We start from the raw sequence: 19,575 nt of genomic DNA on the forward strand, positions 1-19,575 counted from the left end.
TCGATCTCTTTCTAAATTTCTCGAACTCAAATCTCGCAATATTTTAATCCACTCTTTGGTTATATCAAGACTGGATTATTGCAACTCTTTGTTGCTCAATGTTACCCAAAAGCAAAAACGACAAATGCAAATAGTTCAAAACTCGGCCATAAAACTAATTTATGATGCCAAGAAATTCGATCATGTCACCCCACTCTTTAAAGATGCACACTGGCTTCCTATTTGCCAACGCATACAGTTTAAAGTTTTACTACTTATCTATAAAAACTTGATCTTCAAAGAACCTCAATGCATTTCTAAGTTGCTAATCCCCTATTGTTCTGCACGCTCTCTCAGATCTTCTTCCCAAAACCTATTAGTAATCCCTTCTTTGAAAATTATAGGCACCCGTAGATTGGAAACGTTTTCGGTCGTTGGCCCCCAATGGTGGAACTCTTTGCCCGAATATATAAAAAATGAAAAAGATGTTCCTTCTTTTAAGAAATCTCTTAAAACTTATCTTTTTAAAAAAATTTTTAATACATAAATAATAAAATACAAATTCGCCTATTTTTTTTTAATTTTTCGTTTCAAGTATTTTAATACCTCCCTGATGTTCTTTCCTTAAATGTATTTCTTTTTTTACGATATGTAACTTTAACCTCCCTTTCCTCCCAATTGATTGTATGTTATTATTATTATTTTATTGAACTGTATGTTTTTATTATCTTATCTGATTGTATTTTAATGTACATCGCTTTGTATAACGATATAGCGATCCATCAAATATTTAATAAACCTTGAAACCTTGAAACCTTGAAACCTTCCTCAGCCAATCGGAGGACGTCTCCAACTCTTCCTCAACCGTTGGGAGGTCATCACATCAGACCTGTGGGTCCTCAACATCATCCGCCACGGCTACTCTCTCAACTTCCAGACTCTTCCACCAGACAACCCTCCTATAGAGTCTGCGTCCCACTCCTCCCAGTCCCTTCTCCTCCTAAGGGAGGTCCAATCCCTCCTTCTCCTCAATGCCATCGAAGAGGTTCCCACAGACCAAAGGGGTCAGGGATTCTACTCCCGCTACTTCCTGGTTCCCAAGAAGACAGGAGACCTTCGTCCCATCCTCGATCTCCGGGACCTCAACAAGTGTCTGGTCAAGGAAAAGTTCAGAATGCTCTCCTTGGCCATGCTTTATCCTCTTCTCTCTCAACACGACTGGCTATGTTCCCTGGACCTCAAAGAGGCCTACACTCACATTCCAATCCATCTGAATTCACGTCGCTACCTCCGATTTCAGATACAGCACCGCCACTATCAGTACAAGGTGCTACCCTTTGGCCTCGCATCATCGCCCAGGGTGTTCACCAAGTGCCTTATTGTGGTGGCGGCCTTTCTCAGGTCTCACAACCTCCAGGTGTTCCCCTACTTGGACGATTGGTTGGTAAAAGCACCTACGTCTCCACTTGTGCTACAAGCCACTCAGTACACCATCTCCTTCCTCCATCTCCTGGGGTTCGAGATCAACTACCCCAAGTCGCATCTGCTTCCCACACAGCGACTTCAGTTCATTGGAGCCGTTCTCGACACCACTCTCATGAGGGCGTTTCTCCCCTCCGACCGCCAACGGACCCTGCTCCACCTCTGCCGCCAGGTGCTCCTTCATCACTCCATCCCAGCTCGGCAGATGATGGTCCTCCTGGGCCACATGGCCTCGACGGTCCATGTGCTTCCTCTGGCGCGACTCCACCTCAGGACACCTCAATGGACTCTAGCCAACCAATGGTCACAGACCACCGATCCTCTTTCTCATCCCATCTCCGTGACATCGTCTCTTCAGCAATCTCTTCAATGGTGGTTGAACTCATCCAATCTTTCCAGGGGTCTACTCTTTCATCTACCCCCTCACTCCATGATCATAACCACAGATGCCTCCCCCTATGCATGGGGAGCTCACCTGGGAGAACTTCGCACTCAGGGACTCTGGACCCCTCAGGAGCGTCAACATCACATCAATTTCCTGGAACTCAGGGCCATATTCTATGCCCTCAAGGCCTTCCAGCACCTTCTCTACCCTCAGGTTCTTCTCCTGTGCACAGACAACCAAGTCGCCATGTACTACATAAACAAGCAAGGCGGCACCGGATCTCCCCTCCTCTGTCAGGAGGCCATCCGCATCTGGACCTGGGCCACGGCCCGCAGTCTCTTCCTCAAGGCTGTCTATATCCAGGGCGAACAGAACTCCCTGGCCGACAATCTCAGCCGCATCCTTCAACCTCACGAGTGGACTCTGGATCCCCCCACACTCCGCTCCATCTTTGCTCTGTGGGGCACCCCTCAGGTGGACCTCTTTGCAGCTCCTCACAACTATCAGCTGCCCCAGTTCTGTTCCAGACTCTTCTCTCCTCATCGTCTGGCCCCGGATGCATTCCTGCTCGACTGGACGGATCGGTTCCTCTATGCCTTTCCTCCACTGCCTCTGATGTTGTGGACGTTATTCAAACTCCGCAGGGACAAAGCCACCATGATTCTCATCGCCCCTCAGTGGCCTCGCCAACACTGGTTCTTCCTCCTACTCCAGCTCAGCTCCAGGGAGCCCATTCCTCTTCCTGTGTTTCCTACTCTACTTACACAGCAGCATCAGTCTCTACTGCATCCCAATCTGTCCTCGCTCCACCTGACAGCTTGGTTTCTCTCGGGCTGACCTCTCCAGAGAATCTATCTCAGCCTGTCCACCGTATTCTGGATGCCTCAAGGAAACCGGCCACCCTCCAATGTTACCATCAGAAGTGGACCCGGTTCTCCTCTTGGTGTCTGCTTCATCATCACGATCCCACCTCATTGACGGTGGAAACCATACTGGACTATTTGCTCTCTCTCTCCGACGCTGGCCTCAAGTCGACCTCAATCAGAGTCCACCTCAGTGCCATCACTGCGTTTCATGAGCCTATCCTCGGAAAACCTCTTACGGCTCATCCCCTGGTTTCCCGGTTCATGAGAGGCCTCTTCAATGTCAAACCACCTCTGAAGCCTCCTCCAGTCGTCTGGGACCTGAATGTGGTTTTATCAGCACTCATGAAACCTCCGTTTGAGCCTCTTGCCACAACTTCACTCAAATTTCTTACATGGAAGGTGCTTTTCCTCATTGCCATCACCTTTGCCAGGAGGGTTAGTGAGCTGCATGCACTGGTTGCCGACCCACCTTTCACTGTTTTTCACCATGACAAGGTGGTTCTGCGTACCCATCCTAAATTCCTTCCCAAGGTTGTTTCGGACTTTCATCTCAACCAGTCCATTGTGTTGCCTGTCTTTTTCCCTAAGCCCCATTCTCATCCTGGGGAACAGGCGTTGCACACGCTGGACTGTAAGCGTGCCCTTGCTTACTACCTTGACCGTACCAGGGCTCACCGCTCATCTCCTCAGCTCCTTTTGTCCTTCGACCCTAACCGTCTAGGTCGTCCTGTCTCCAAACGGATGCTTTCCAACTGGCTTGCTGCCTGCATTGCGTTCTGTTATGCTCGGGCCGGTCTCTCACTGGAAGGTGCTGTCACGGCCCACAGGGTCAGAGCTATGGCTGCTTCTGTGGCTTTCCTCCGTTCCACGCCCATCGAGGAAATCTGCAAGGCTGCCACTTGGTCCTCAGTTCACACATTCACTACTCAATACTGTCTGGATACCTTCTCCAGACGGGATGGGCACTTCGGCCAATCTGTATTACACAATTTATTTTCCTAATGGCCAACCATCCCTCCTCCCTCTCTGTTAGCTTGGAGGTCACCCATGCGTTAAGAATATGCTGCCTGCTTGTCCTGGGATAAAGCACAGTTACTTACCGTAACAGGTGTTATCCAGAGACAGCAGGCAGATATTCTTACGACCCACCCATCTCCCCGGGTTGGCTTCTTAGCTGGCTTATCTTAACTGGGGACCACGCACTCCTCCGTCGGGCGGGAAGGCACTCGCGCATGCGCGGTGCGGCCAACTAGAACTTTCTAGTGAAAAATGTCCGTACCGGGGCTCCGTCGGTGACGTCACCCATGCGTTAAGAATATCTGCCTGCTGTCCCTGGATAACACCTGTTACGGTAAGTAACTGTGCTTTCCAGGCCATTTGATCCTGGAATTTTGACCCATAACTTATCCGTCAGTTGTGGCGTGTTCTCTCCAGCAGATTCAATTTCCTCTTTGACGTATATGGCAACGCCCCCACCTTTTTGAGCCACTCTGTCTCTGTGGTATAGTTTGTATCCCGGTAACACAGTGTCCCAGACGTTTTCCTCAGTCCACCATGTTTCCATGATGCCTATGATGTCAATGTTATCTTTTTGTGCTATGGCTTCTAATTCACCCATCTTATTTGTAAGGCTCCTTGCGTTTGTGTACATACACTTGAGTTTGCAGCTTTTTCTTTTCTTGCATTTCCTACACCATGGATACAGACTTGCGCCCCCCTAAGAACCACCGATTGAAGAAGACTGGGATCATTGTTGGAGATTCCATTATACGCAATGTGGATAGCCATATCGCAGGAGGAAGGGATGATAGACTGGTCACATGCCTGCCTAGTGCAAGAGTAAAGGATGTAGCCAGCAGGATCACTAGGATCATAGACAGCGAAGGAGGAGAGGATACTGCTGTGATTATCCATGTGGGAACCAACGATGTGAGCGGACGGAAGTATGACAGAGAAGAAATGAAAGGTCGACTACGCTCACTCGGAAGAATACTGAAGGTCAGGGAGGTGAAAGTGGCCTTCTCCGAAATCCTCCCGGTACCGAGAGCGAATGGAAGGAGACAGGAGGAGCTGCGAGAAATCAACGCCTGGATGAGACGATGGTGCGATGAGGAAGGTTTTGAATTCATATGCAACTGGGCGGCATTCTGGGGAAAAAGCAGACACTATAGAAAAGACGGCCTGCACCTCACCAAGCAAGGAGCAAGAGTCTTGGCTGAAAACATGAAGAAGACCATTGAGAAGGCTTTAAACTAAGGAACAGGGGAGAGCCGACTATCGACAACCAGTCGATGGCCCGGGCATCAGGTGATCCCCAAGAAGAACTTACAAACAATTGCTTGGATAAAAGGGAAGAGCAAAGAGAAAGTGCGCAAATAGAGACAATGAGGGCTGCAAAGACTAAAAAACCCAAGAAGCCATCACAAAAGGAGCTTAAATGTATGTACACAAATGCCAGAAGCTTGAGAAACAAAATGGGCGAGCTGGAGGCACTAGCGAGACGAGAAAAACTTGATATCATTGGCATAACAGAAACGTGGTGGAATGAGGAAAATGAATGGGACACAGTACTGCAGGGATACAAACTATACAGAAGAGATAGAATAGGACAAAAAGGTGGGGGTATTGCCCTCTATGTCCAAGAAGGATTAGAGTCTATCGAAGGGCAGGCAGAAGGAAAAGAAAATCTGGAGTCTCTTTGGATAAAGATACCTGGAAAAAGCGATGCAATCACAAAAATTGGCCTCTATTATCGACCCCCAGCACAGTCAGAAGAAGCAGATGAAGAAATGATGAAGGAAATCAACCATGAATGTAGAACGATCATGGGAGACTTCAACTTTCCAGGGATAAACTGGAACCTAGGAACTTCGAACTGCGGCAGGGAAACGATGTTCCTAGAAACAATAGGGGACTGCTTCCTAGAACAAATGGTGGAAGAACCAACAAGGGGTTCCACAACCTTGGACTTAGTCCTCAATGGCTTAACTGGGAGAACATCAGAAGTGGAAGTCAAGGTCCCCCTTGGGACGAGTGATCACAGCATGATCAATTTTAAAATTGGCATTGGGAAGAGGAAAATAACCAAGACCCAAACCACAGCCTTTAATTTCAAAAAAGGGAACTATGACGGCATTAGAGTCATGGTTAAAAAACAGCTCATGAAAAAGACACCCGGAATCAAAACAGTTGATCAAGCATGGTCCCTACTAAAAAATACCAACACCGAAGCGCAGAATCTCTACATTCCGCAGATATCCAAAGGAAGGCGAAACAAGAACAAAGGAGAACCAGCTTGGCTAACTAAAGAGGTGAAAGATGCGGTAAGGGATAAGAGGAAAAAAATGGAAACGGGAACACACAACGGAGGCCTGGAATAATCATAAGGTCGACCAGAAGAAATGTCACAAGTTGGTAAGAGACGCAAAAACGGCCTATGAGGAAAAGATAGCACAAGAAGCCAAAAACTTCAAGCCCTTTTTTAGATATATAAAAGGGAAAAAAACAGCAAGAGAGGCAGTAGGCCCTCTCGACGACCAAGGAATGAAAGGGTGCATTAAAGAAGACAAACAGATTGCAGATAGGCTAAATTCATTCTTTGCCTCCGTCTTTACTAATGAAGACACAACAATGCCGGAAACAAGGAAGGTATTCAAGGGTGACATAGAGGATAGCCTCACCTCAGTGAATGTGGAATTGGACATGATATACTATCAGATCGACAAATTAAAAAGTGACAAATCCCCTGGACCAGATGGAATTCACCTGAGAGTATTAAAGGAGCTTAAGATGGAAATTGGAGAGATTTTACAAATCCTAGCTAACATGTCAATTAGAACCGGGCAAATACCAGATGACTGGAAAATAGCAAATGTTATCCCAATTTTCAAAAAAGGATCCAGAGGAGAACCAGGCAATTACAGACCTGTGAGTCTAACGTCGGTTCCTGGGAAGATGGTTGAAGCACTGATCAAGGATAGCATAGTGCAACACCTGGAAAATCACGACCTGATGAGAGCTAGTCAACATGGCTTCAGGAAGGGGAAGTCATGTTTGACGAATTTACTTCAATTTTCCGAGAAGGTGAACAAACTAATCGACGGCGGAGACCCGGTGGATATAATTTACTTGGACTTCCAGAAAGCGTTCGACAAGGTCCCACACACAAGGCTTATGAGGAAACTACTAAGTCAGGAATTGAAGGGGATGTACTTAGATGGATAGGCAAATGGCTAGAAAATAGATTGCAGAGGGTAAGCATAAATGGGGTATTCTCGGACTGGGAGAAGGTGACTAGCGGAGTGCCCCAAGGCTCGGATCTTGGGCCTATCTTATTTAATATCTTCATAAATGACCTTGAAGAGGAGACAACAAGTAATATAATCAAGTTTGCAGATGACACAAAACTATGTCGGGCAGTTGGGTCACAAAAAGACATTGAAGATCTCCAGAAGGATCTAAACCAACTGGAGGAATGGGCGGACAAGTGGCAGATGAAGTTTAACATAGACAAAAATGCAAGGTGATGCACCTGGGCAAGAAAAATAAGGAACATGAATACAAAATGTTAGGTGTAACATTGGCCAAAACTGAACAAGAAAGAGACCTGGGGGTACTGATAGACAGAAACCAGAAGCCGTCGACTCAATGCGCGGCAGCGGCTAAGAAAGCAAACAGAATGTTGGACATGATAAAGAAGGGGATCACGAGTAGATCGGCGGACGTTATAATGCCGCTTTACAGAGCAATGGTCAGACCACACTTGGAGTACTGTGTCCAACACTGGTCTCCTTACCTAAAAAAGGATATAGCCCTGCTGGAAAGGGTGCAGAGGCGAGCCACGAAACTAGTAAAAGGTATGGAAAATTTGAGCTACAAAGAACGACTAGGAAGACTGGGACTGTTCACCCTCGAGAAGAGGAGTCTGCGAGGGGATATGATTGAGACTTTTAAAATACTGAAAGGATTCGACAAAATAGAGCAAGAATCATCGTTGTTCACATTGTCAAATGTGAAACGGACAAGAGGTCATGGACTAAAGCTGAGGGGAAGCAGGCTCAGGACAAATGTCAGGAAGTTCTGTTTCACATAGCGGGTGGTGGATGCTTGGAATGCTCTCCCCGGAGGAGGTGGTGACGGAGACTACCATTCTGGATTTCAAGTGTAAGTTGGATGTATACCTCCTTGCAAAACATATTGATGGATATGGGTAACCAGGGTCTCCATCTGGGAGCACCTGGCTTGGCCTCCGCGTGTGCGGGTCGCCGGAATAGATGGACCTAGGGTCTGATCTGGTGTAGGCGTTTCTTATGTTCTTATGTCCTTTTTGATCTCTCTTGCCTGTAATCCGGTGAGTCTTTCCCTCTATCTTCTTGCACGCTATCCTCTGGGTACACCGGTTCCCGAACCATCGACTCTCTCTCTGTCGACTGTCGGCTTTCCCCTTCTTCCTAGTTTAAAAACTTGTCCACTTCTCTCTTGATGTTGCTTGCAAGTAGCCTCGTTCTGTCTCTGCTGAGGTGGAGTCCATCCTTCCTGTAGAGCTTGCTCTTCCCCCAGAACGTTGTCCAATTATGCACGAAGTGGAATCCTTCTTCCTCACACCAGCGCCGCATCCACGCGTTGACTGCTTGCAGCTCCATCTGCCTCTTCTCATCTGCCCTGGGTACCGGCAGGATCTCCGAGAATGCTATCCTCTGCGTTCTGGTCTTCAGTTTCAAGTTTATTAAAAATTTGATTAATCGCTTAATCCACATTCTAAGCGATTTACATATTACTAAAATTACAATAAAAGGGGAAAAATACACTGAATAAGACTGAACATACTATTGACAAAAATTTAAAAAAAAAAACAAAAACATGAAACATGAGGAAAAGCATGGGTAAAAGTTACAATATATTTTAAAGATAGAAAAACAAGTAGGGAAAAAACATAAGGAAAAGGAAAAGGCTGAATATTTCAGTAAAAGATTAGAGGTAAAAGAATTATTATTAATTAGTGTAGAAATGATTAATTAGAAAAGGCATCTTTAAAGAGAAAACTCTTCAGCTTACCTTTGAATTTTTCTATGTTTGTTTCTTCCCTTAAATAGATAGGGAGAGAATTCCAGATTTGGGGGGCTGAGACAGAAAAGATAACTTGTCGTCGAATATTAATGAATTTAAGAGAGGGGACCGATAGCAGATGTTGTTCTGTAGATCTTAATATTCGATTAGTAGTATATGGAATCAAATATTTATGAATAAATGCTGGGGTTTTGAAAAGGAGAGTTTTATATGTAAGTAGGCATATTTTATAAGTTACACGATGTGTGACTGGTAGCCAATGGGCTTCTCTAAGAAGAGGTGTCACATGGTCGAATTTCCTTGCTTTAGTAATCAATTTTATAGATGTGTTTTGAATAATCTGAAGGCGTTTAAGTTCCTTTTGAGCAATACCATTATATAGAGAGTTACAATAGTCTATCTTAGATAAAACGAAAGAATGGATAAGAATTTTAAGAAACTTTTCACAAAGAAATTGAGAATTAGAGCGAATTTGTCTGAGCCTAAAAAAAGATAATTTGACAACACTGCTGATATGATCATGAAAAGTGAGTTTATTATCAAATATAATTCCTAAGATTTTTATTTTTTTAACTTCTTCTAACGGAATGCCCTTGATAGTGATTGGGAAATTAAGACTTAAATTATCTTTCCAGGGAAAGAGCATTATATTTGATTTATTTATATTCAACGCCAGACGATTGATATTTAACCAATCTGATATTTTTTCTAGTTTCATGGTTATTGTTGAAATGTCTAAAGGGTTATTAGTATCAACGGGATGTAATAATTGAATGTCATCGGCATAAGCAAAGACATTAAAGCCGATGGACTGACACATCCGGAACTGGTCCTTCAGTACTTCCCTGTTGTAGTTCCTAATGCTCACGTTGTTCATCCCCACATGGATCACCACCGCCGTATCTTCTTCTTCCACACTGTTGAGGATCCTGTCAATGCGGCTCACTATGTCTTCTACCTTGGCTCCCGGTAGGCAGGTCACCAGCCGATCAAGTCTTCCTCCCGCTATGTGGCTGTCAACTTGTCTGATGATGGAGTCGCCCACGACGATTGCTGTCCTCTCTATCTTCTCCTGATTCTCCAGCCTTAGGTCCATGTCCCTGGTGTATGTCCATCTCTCCTGCCGCAGGTCCGTATCCTTCGTTCTTGCTACTGTATCACCCATTTCTTCCTGGTGGTTGTCTGTCGGGTGGTCCACACTCTCTTTAGGTGTCTTTTGGCAGTTCCACTGTTGCTGGTGATTTTCCACAGCCTCCCTATATGCCTCCTCTATGAACTTCTCCAGCTCTCGGACTTCTTCTTCGATGGTGTCTTCTGTCTTATTCTCTACTTCCTCTGTCTGGACGTTCTCTGCATCTCTGTCTCCCTCCTCCCCTGCTTGAAGTGCCTCCAGTTCCAATATTCTGCCCTCCAGGAGTCTGACTTGTCTCTTCAGGCTCTCCAGTTCTCTGCATCGGGCGCATACATAAGACCGCCTCCCAGAAGGGAGGTAGTCATACATATGGCAGATGATGCAGAAAACTGGGTAGCTCAACATCTTGCTTCCGTCTGCTGCTTCCATTGCTTTCTGCTTGCCGGTCTGCTGCGGATGCCTACTGTTGCACTGGCTCCCAGTCGAGGCGCGGACACTCTTTAAAATGGTATGTTTCTGTTTTAAAATGCTTTATGGCCTTGTACGAAATTACTTTATCGATTGTTTCAAATTTACTGATAGAAAATTATCACTGCTTAAGCTTACTATAATTATATTTCCTTCAGCAAACGGTTGTTTCTACAAGCATTTTTTTTCAAAGAATTCTAGCCTATCAGGTATCATTTTGGGATAAAAGTTTTGGTAAACTAATACAGGATTCTGGTTCATATCAGGTCTTTAGAAAGATGATGAAGAAACACTTATTTGATAAATTTAATAAATGTTTATAATTTGTCATGCTTGTCATACTCCGTTAACCACTTTGAACTGAAAGGTATAGCGGTATACAAGTGGATTTTTGTTATGTTATGATTCTTGCTTTTTTTCAGGCTGGTCTGGATAAAGGGCAAAATACAGACTGACTCAATCAATATAGCCAACATATGAGGAGGACAAGCACTGCTATCTTCAGAGCTCAGAGACTTGTAACTCTGAAGAGGGGAAATAAATCCTCTCTTAGGATAAGAGTTTTTCATCCAATCATAGCTAGACATGCAGTAAGCAGGTCCAACTCAAGAAGGCAATGGGTTTGTAATGTTTGCAATACTAATATCTGAGATAATTCTTTGTTCAATTATTCTTTTTCAAAAATTGGAAGATTGCATTCAGGTTGTACAGAAAATGAACTTATCTTGTAAGCATAAAGCTATATTCAGGGTCCCGACGCGGCCCCGTTTCGGCGTCTGCTTCAGGAGACCCCGCCACACACACAAAATGCTTGCAAAAAAGACACACTGATAATGGAGTTCAAACTGCGGTCAGTCAAACAATAGAAAACTTCTGTGCAACCGAAGTCTTTTTTGCAAGCATTTTGTGTGTGTGGCGGGGTCTCCTGAAGCAGACGCCGAAACGGGGCCGCGTCGGGACCCTGAATATAGCTTTATGCTTACAAGATAAGTTCATTTTCTGTACAACCTGAATGCAATCTTCCAATTTTTGAAAAAGAATAATTGAACAAAGAATTATCTCAGATATTAGTATTGCAAACATTACAAACCCATTGCCTTCTTGAGTTGGACCTGCTTACTGCATGTCTAGCTATGATTGGATGAAAAACTCTTATCCTAAGAGAGGATTTATTTCCCCTCTTCAGAGTTACAAGTCTCTGAGCTCTGAAGATAGCAGTGCTTGTCCTCCTCATATGTTGGCTATATTGATTGAGTCAGTCTGTATTTTGCCATTTAACACTTTTTCTGACTCTATTGTTACACAGTCCCTGCTATTGTGGAAACATGGTCTGGATAAAGGCCTAACTGTGGCATCTCTTCAGGTTCATGTGGCCAGGCTCTCGTATTTTAGATCCTGGGAGCGTCGGTCCTTGTTGGTGTCTCATCCTGATGTCGCTAGATTTTTAAAGGGGCTCTTAGTGTCTGACTGCCGGTTAGGCACACTTTCCCTTCTGGGGATCTTTACCTGGTTCTGTCTAGCCTTATCAAGGCTCCTTTTGAGCCCCTTTGAGATGCTTCCCTCTTGGACTTGACACTCAAGACAATTTTTCTAGTTGCTATTACTTTGGCGCAACGTGTATTGGAACTATAGCCTCTTGTCTTGTAGTGAAACCGTTCCTTCATATTTCGGAGACTGATGTTTCCCCCTCAGACAGTTCATTCTTCCTGAAGGTAGTTTTGGCTTTCCATGTTACTCAGGAAGTGTTGTTTGCCTGCTGGTTCCAGGACACAAGATCGCCTGTTGAAGAAACTGGATGTGTGCAGAGTACTTTTGTGTTATGTGGAGGCCACTAACAAGTTTCAGCTCTCTGACCTTTTGTTTGTGCTGACTCTTTCGGTTAAGTGGGGCACTCCCACTTCCAAAGTCATGATTTCCAGATGGATCTGTAAGGCTGTTTTGTCGGCCTACATTCTTTCTAGAAAAGATCCCTGTTTCCGTCATTCTACTAGGAATGTTGCTTTGTGGGCCGCAGCTGGAGCTGTCTCCCCTGAGGTGATTTGCAGGGCAGCAATGTGGTCTTCTTTTCACATGTTTGCCAAGTTTTACAAAGTGGTTGTGGCAACAAGACATGACTGTGCTTTGGGTCCTCAATCTTAAGGGTCAGCACAGAAAACCTGCCCTAGCTTTTTGGGGACTGCTTTTGTACATCCCATCTGTCTAGAATGTCTCACCTATTGCACTGGAAAAAGAGATTATGTACTTACCCTGGTAAGCTCTTTTCCAGTAGATAGGTGAGACATTCTAGATTCCTGCCCTTCTCCAAATTCTTGAATGCCTGTCAGCCCTTGGGGGCTGGGAGACATACTGTATACAGGTTTCCGTTTTATATGGAGTAGTTCTGAGCTCTTTTGAAGCCTTTTTTGGCAGTTGACATTACTGTCAGATTTACTTCTTGAGCAGAACAGTTTGTTGCTAAGCCTATTGCTGCAGGTGCCTCTACTTCAGGTGTATTGGGTGGCTCTTAGTGCTTGGGAACTAACTGCAGGGGGAGCTAAGGAGCCCAGTGAAGTACAGCAGAGGCAAAGTAAAAAATCCAGAGTGGATTTCTTCTGTAGATGCATGTGGCTAAAGGGATATTACCGTATATATTGGAATATAAATCTATCTGATTGTAAACTGAGATGTTTCCCTCCCCCCCAAAAGGGGGGGACTGTTAACTAGAGTATAAACTGGGGGAGGGCGGTATACTGTCTGGCAACTACTCTTCTGTATTAGAGAGCTGCACGGGGACGACGGGAATCCGCGGGCCCCGCAGGCATCCCACGGGTTCCCCCTTCGGGTCACGGGGATCCCATGGGGACGCCCCCTAGGGTCGCGGGAATCCCGTGGGGACGCCTCCTAGGGTCGCGGGGATCCCGTGGGGTCGCCTCCGAGGGTCAAGGGGTTCCTGCGGGGCTGGATGTACTCAGTCGCGTGGCTCTTCTTCTCCCTACCTGCTCTGCTTGCAGCACAGAGCCGAACGGAAGTCTTCCCGATGTCAGCGCTGACGTCGGAGGGGAGGGAGAGCTTAAACAAAGCCCTCCCTCCCTCCGACGTCAGCGCTGACGTCGGGAAGACTTCCGTTCGGCTCTGTGCTGCAGGCAGGGCAGGTAAGGAGACGGAGAGGAGCCTCGCGGTTCGAGTGACTACTAAGGGAGGGGGCGGTCCACCCCGGATGCAGCACAGCCAGCCAGGTCCCCTTACTTTTGTGGCGCTTCCCCGACCGACAACAGCCCCGGTCCGACAAATCTCCCTGCCCTGTAGCCGCAAATCTAAATTACCTTCTTACAGCAGCTGTAAGAAGGTAATTTAGATTTGTGATTAAGGGCAGGGAGGTTTGTCGGACCGGGGCTGTTGTCGGTCGGTCGGGGAAGCGCCACAAAAGTAAGGGGACCTGGCCGGCTGTGCTGCACCCGGGGCGGGAGAAAAGGAGGGGGGAGAAGGACGCTGAAAGCACTGGAGAAGTTAAAGGGGTGGAGAAGGACGCTGAAAGGCCATGGGGAAGATGGGCCGGGGGGGTGGGGAAAGACTCTGAAAACACTTGTGGAAGACAGAGGAGGGAGAAAGACGCTGAAAGCACATGGGGAAGACAAAGGGGTGGAGAAGGACGCTGAAAAGACATGGGGAAGACGGGGGGAGGGGTGGAGAAGGACGCTGAAAGGACATGGGGAAGCAGAGGGGGGAGAATGACACTGAAAGCACATGTGGAAGACAGAGGGGGGAGAAGGACGCTGACAGGACATGGGGAAGTTGGGGGGGAGAAGGACGCTGAAAGGAAATGGGGAAGAGAGAGTAGGGAGAAGACGCTGGCAGGGAAGAAGACAGATGCCAGACTATGAGGGGAGCGGAGGGAAGAAGATGGGTGCCAGACCAATTTGGAAGGGGGGAGAAAGGGAGAGGCACAGTAACAGAGCAAATCGAAGATGCAGAAGGAAGAGAGACAGTGGATGGAAGGAATTGAATGAGAACATGAGGAAAGCAGAAACCAGGCAACAAAGGTAGGAAAAGAATTCTATTTCTTTTTTTTTTGCTTCAGGATAAAGTAGTATATTAGTTGTGTTGATAAAAATTTATAAACATTAGAGGCTCCGGTAGAAACCTGTTTATAAAGTATGTATTCTTCCCAATTAATATTTCCAAATTAATAAAGTCTTTTTGCTTATTTGTAAATGGGTTTCTACCAGAGCCTTTAATTCAGTAGCATAATTAAATGAAATAACTATTTCTGAAGTTTATAGGGACGGGCAGGGACGGAGGGGATTCCTCACGGGGACGGGTGGGGATGGAGGGGATTCCTCGCGGGGACGGGTGGGACTTTGGCGGGGCGGGTGGGATTTCTGTCCCTGCGCAACTCTCTATTCTGTATCTCTCCCCTTTCCCCAGACCAATAACACTCCTTCCCCATTCCCCTGGGGTCCACCCAACACTGACAGAAGCACAACAGCCAACATTTCCCACCTCCAACCTCCTTGCAGCAACCAACATTTCTTTCTGAACACCCCCCCCTCCCTCTGACTCCAATGCCACTGCTACAACAGCCAACATTCTCCCCCCCCCCCCATCATCCGATAATCAGCTCTTCGCTTTCCAGCATTTGCTGGGGTCCTCCAATGCTGACTCCAGCACAGCAGCCAACATTCCCCACCTCCAACCCCCTTGCAGCAACCAACATTTCTTTCTTTAAAAAACACCAATTCTGATGTCACCGCCACAGCAGTCAACATTTCCCCCCTCACCGATCAACCGATGATCAGCTCTTCATTTACTGGCATTTGCTTCCCCGGCACACTCTGAAAAGGCTATGCGCTGACTGGAGTGGAGCCTTGTACATCTACATATGCTCAAAGGCTTACAAGCTCTCACCCTCTCTGAGAGTCTCATAGAGGCTAAAAGCCAGAAGACCTAAAATAATGCGCAGATGCTCAAGGCCTCGCTCTGATCCAGTCAGCGTATAACTTTTTCAGCTTGTGCCAGGAAAGCAAATGCCAGTAAGTGAAGAGCTGATTATTGGATGATAGGGGAGGGGGGGTATTGGTTGTGGTGGCATCTGAGTCAGGGGGGTTTTGTAAAAAAATGTTAGTTGCGAGGGGGTTGGAGGCAGGAAATGTTGGCTGCTATGCTGGTGTCAGTGTCGGAGGACCCCAGCAAATGCCAGAATGCGAAGAGCTGATTATCAGATGATCGAGAAGGGGGGGATGTTTGGTTGCTGTGGCGTCGGTGGGAGGGGGGTTGGAAAGTTTCTCAAGTTTTATTTAAAAATTTGTTTAAATCACGATATTTTATTTCACAGCGATGTACAAATTAAAAAAATTAGGGTACCAACACCCAAATCATACTAGACGTGGACCATACCAGGCATACATAAAGTGGACAGGTGGAACTACAATAAAGAATGTTGGTTGCTGAGGAGATTAGAGGCAGGAAATGTTGGCTGATGTGACATTGGCATCTTAGTCGGGGGGGGGGGGGGGTTTGCAAAAAATGTTGGTTATTATGAGGGGGTTGGAGGCAATGGTGATGAATACTACTGCAGGAGAATAGGGTGGGGCTGAAGAAAAATGCTGGTCATTGGGTGTCATGGAGAAATGAAAGGCTCGAATATAAACCGAGACCCCCATTTTTTTGGAACAAAAAATCTTACTTTATATTCGAGTATATATGGTACCCATCTGTCTAGAATGTCTCACCTATCTGCTGGGAAAGAGCTTACCAGAGTAAGTACATAATCTCTTTTTTACAGTCTTCACAAGTTAGTGTAAATGAGCACCATTTGCATGTGTGCACAATGCTCTTATGGGGTGAATCACACAGAACTGCTTTCTCTTTTTCCATCTGCTGGATAGTAGATATAACCCACTTGTTGTGGTCTAGTCTGGAAGGAATAAGAGGAAGATAAAATAAACACATGCTTTTTGGAGTAGAAAATTTGTAGGTTAATGGTTAGATACCGAACTGAGACCCAGGGAAGGCAAGGTTCTTGGATAAGTTGCCTCAGGTTCAGATTTAGATTGTAAGCCTTCTTGGAACAGAAAAATTCCTACTGTACCTAAATGTAATTTACCTTACTACTGAAAAGATGCAAGCTTAATGCAGTTCCCTTTTCCTTGTTCAGGGTTATGACTTACTGGTCTGAGGCACCTACACCATCCGTGCTTAGAATTATGGCAGCAGTGGTCCGTAATTCCTTGAACCCTTTTGTATTTACAGCAGTCTAAAAACGTTCTTGTCTTTTGCAGATCTGTGGCGAGAGATCCTAAAATCCTGTCACAAAGTGTTGTTCACATTTGCCAGGCTGCAATACGATGGAAAGCCACATCAAACCCAGGAGAAACACAAACATTAGCACCAGGGGAAGGAATCCTCCTAACTGACAGCTGTGCAAAGGTGACATTCTGCTATTACTTCATTTTTATCTTTGTTTCTAGTCCATGTCAATCTGTCTTTATTAGATTGTAAGTTTTAAAGGAAGAGAGTTTCTACATCTGGTTGCACTATATAGTTACTGTATTTTTGGCTCCATAAGACGCACTTTTCACCCCCAAAAAAGTGGGTGGAAATAAGGATGCGTCTTATGGAGCGAATACTCAACCCCAACAGCCCCCCCAGTACCTTATTTTAGTTCCTCCGGCGGTCCAGCTAACTCCCAAACTAGCTGCAGCAGCGCCAGAAGAGCAAAAGGCAGACACGAGCTGACACGAGAACTGATGGCAGCCATTCACGGAGCGGCACGGGACAAGGCAGGTGCGCGAAAAGCTCATGCCTGCCTTTTGCCGCTCTGACGCTGCTGCTGCTAGTTCGGGAGTCAGCCAAAGGGAAGGGCAGGACTGCCGTAGGAACTAAAATAAGGTACGGGAAGGGCCCTGCATGCCTCGGGGTGGGGGCCCCTGCCTGCCTGTCACTAGGCCACCAGGCCTGCCTGCCTGTCACTAGACCTGCCTGCACTGTCCCTACCACTAGGCCTGCCTGCCCTGTCCCTGCCCGCCTTGTGCCCTGTCCCTACCTACCACTAGACCACCAGAGGGGGTACAAAGTACAGAGCCTGGCAGGGAGGGGGGATGGTGTAGAGCCTGGCAAGGAGTTCGGGGTTGAGTGCAGAGCCTGGCAGGGAGAATTTGGTACAGAATGGTTTTTTTCTTGTTTTCCTCCTCTAAATCTAGGGTGAGTCTTACGGTCAGGTGCGTCTTATGGAGCGAAAAAAACAGTAATATGTTTATTAAAATTTGATATACCACCAAATCTTGACATAGTTCTCAGCAGGTTTACATCAATAAAATTATAAACCCAAATAAAAAAGGTACGCTATAAAAAATAGGATAGCACACAGAGAACAAACAAACAATTTCATATACATAGGGAACGCCTGCTGAGTTCTCAGTACGTATGTTCCACTAGTAGGGAATCTGCCCCAAATGCTGACAGAAAGTTTGGCTTCTTGGATTGTACAATATTATTGTGGATGGATATTTTCTGTTATAATCTATATACAGTGGTGCCTCACACAACGAACTTAATTGGTTCCAGGAGCAAGTTTGTTATGCGAAAAGTTCGTTATGTGAAACGCGTTTTCCCATAACAATACATGTAAAAAAAAATAATTTGTTCTGTAGCATAAAATATGCTAAGATGACATAAAAAAAGATAAATTTATTTTTATTTAGATACATCTAAAAACATAATTGTTTTTTAAAACAACACACATTTTTTAAATTTAAAGACAGACTAAGTAGAGTCTAATTTTACAGTGAGAGAGGGCAGAGTCTCAGCGGCAAAAACTGGGACTTAACTGTTCATTTTTTTTTTTTTTTCTAGCATCGGGGAAGCGGCGAGAGTAGCTCCGCCCCCCCCAACGCATCAGCAGTAGGCGCCGGGCCCCTGCGAGCCGACGGTCCGCCACTGCACAGGGAGCCAGGCGGAGAGAGGGCAGTTAAGCGCAGTGCCTGCGCGGAAGGATGCAGCTCGGGCGACTTCGTTGTGTGAAACGAAGTTCGTTGTAGGAAGCAAGACATGAAGTTCGTTGTGCACAGCGTTCGCTGTGCGAGGCGTTCGTTATGCGAGGCACCACTGTATTTGTTGTTTTTTCCACTCCTGTTCGGAGTGTGTTATACTGTTTTCAGTTGAAGTCTTTCCTAGGTTCTGCTTGGCTATTCAGTAGACTGGATTGTAAGAGAGGCAGCTATACTGATATACTAGTTTATGCTGTCTCCACCTGCTGGTAGCAGTGTGGTATATAACCCATTCATAAGGTCTATACCAGTCTACAAGCTAACAGAAAGAAAATTAGCAGGTAAGAACCTAATTTCTCCTTGTTCCTTATTTTGTTTATATTTTCAGAGATTAATAGAGATCACGCAAGGGCAAGAGTTCCTGAGGCTGCAGGTTGAAGGAGGAGGCTGCTCTGGTTTTCAGTATAAATTTTCCCTGGATACAGTAATCGATTCGGATGACCGGTAAGAAAGCAGAGCTCCAGCCAAAGATCAGGAAGTAAGACAGTCTCTGCTTTTTTCTGCATGCTCTGCAACTTTCTATCACTTTACCTCATTCACCTTATTTTATTTATTTACTAATTTTTCTCACTTGCTAAATACTGAGATACATTATCAGCTCAAGAATAATCATAGCTCAAATGATACAGAAAAGAACATAACTACAATAAAACCCAAAACAAAGCAATAACTAACACAATTAACATGTGACAAAGTTTGCAAAAAAACACAATATAATATCATAGTCACTAAATGAAAATTCTGTTATGTCCCTTCCGGATTCAGTACTAGGAGTTCAATCCCTTCCCGCAATCTGGGAGTTGCAAAAATTAACACTTTTCTGAGCATATGCTCCTCCTACTTTAGAGAGAGAGTTGAGGCCCCTACAGTTTTAATTTCTGCAAGCAATCCATGCAGAAGTCTTCTGCTCTGCTCTGCATCTTTTTTATTTTTTTACTTCAAGTTCATCTTTGTTGGTGGCTTGAGTGCCTTGAGACCTCTACAGTGGTCCTCTGTCAGAGGAAAGGACACAGTCCCGCAGAACCAGACTGCTGCTTCACTGAGAAACTTCAGTGACTCTGTGGAACCACCCTTCACGGACTTGGGGTCCATTCCCCTGGGAAATTGCTTGCCCTCTGACTTTTGTCGGGGGTTTAAGCGCAGGCTGTATGTGTCCTGAGTAAATCTCCTCTG

The 19,575-nt window shown here is 45.7% G+C and overlaps 1 protein-coding gene across 2 annotated transcripts in view; it reads left to right on the top strand.

Moving 5' to 3' along the window:
- The window catches only part of ISCA2 (iron-sulfur cluster assembly 2), a 61,634-nt gene that overhangs the window by 21,219 nt on the left and 20,840 nt on the right, over positions 1-19,575 (top strand). For both annotated transcript variants that reach the window (XM_033952016.1, XM_033952018.1), the window contains exons 2-3: positions 16,636-16,783; positions 18,731-18,846. In XM_033952016.1, coding sequence (XP_033807907.1) covers positions 16,636-16,783; positions 18,731-18,846 — 264 coding nt within the window. The remainder of the gene's footprint in view (positions 1-16,635; positions 16,784-18,730; positions 18,847-19,575) is intronic.

This window comes from Geotrypetes seraphini, chromosome 7 (assembly GCF_902459505.1).
Source record: "Geotrypetes seraphini chromosome 7, aGeoSer1.1, whole genome shotgun sequence".
Lineage (NCBI taxonomy): Eukaryota > Metazoa > Chordata > Amphibia > Gymnophiona > Dermophiidae > Geotrypetes > Geotrypetes seraphini.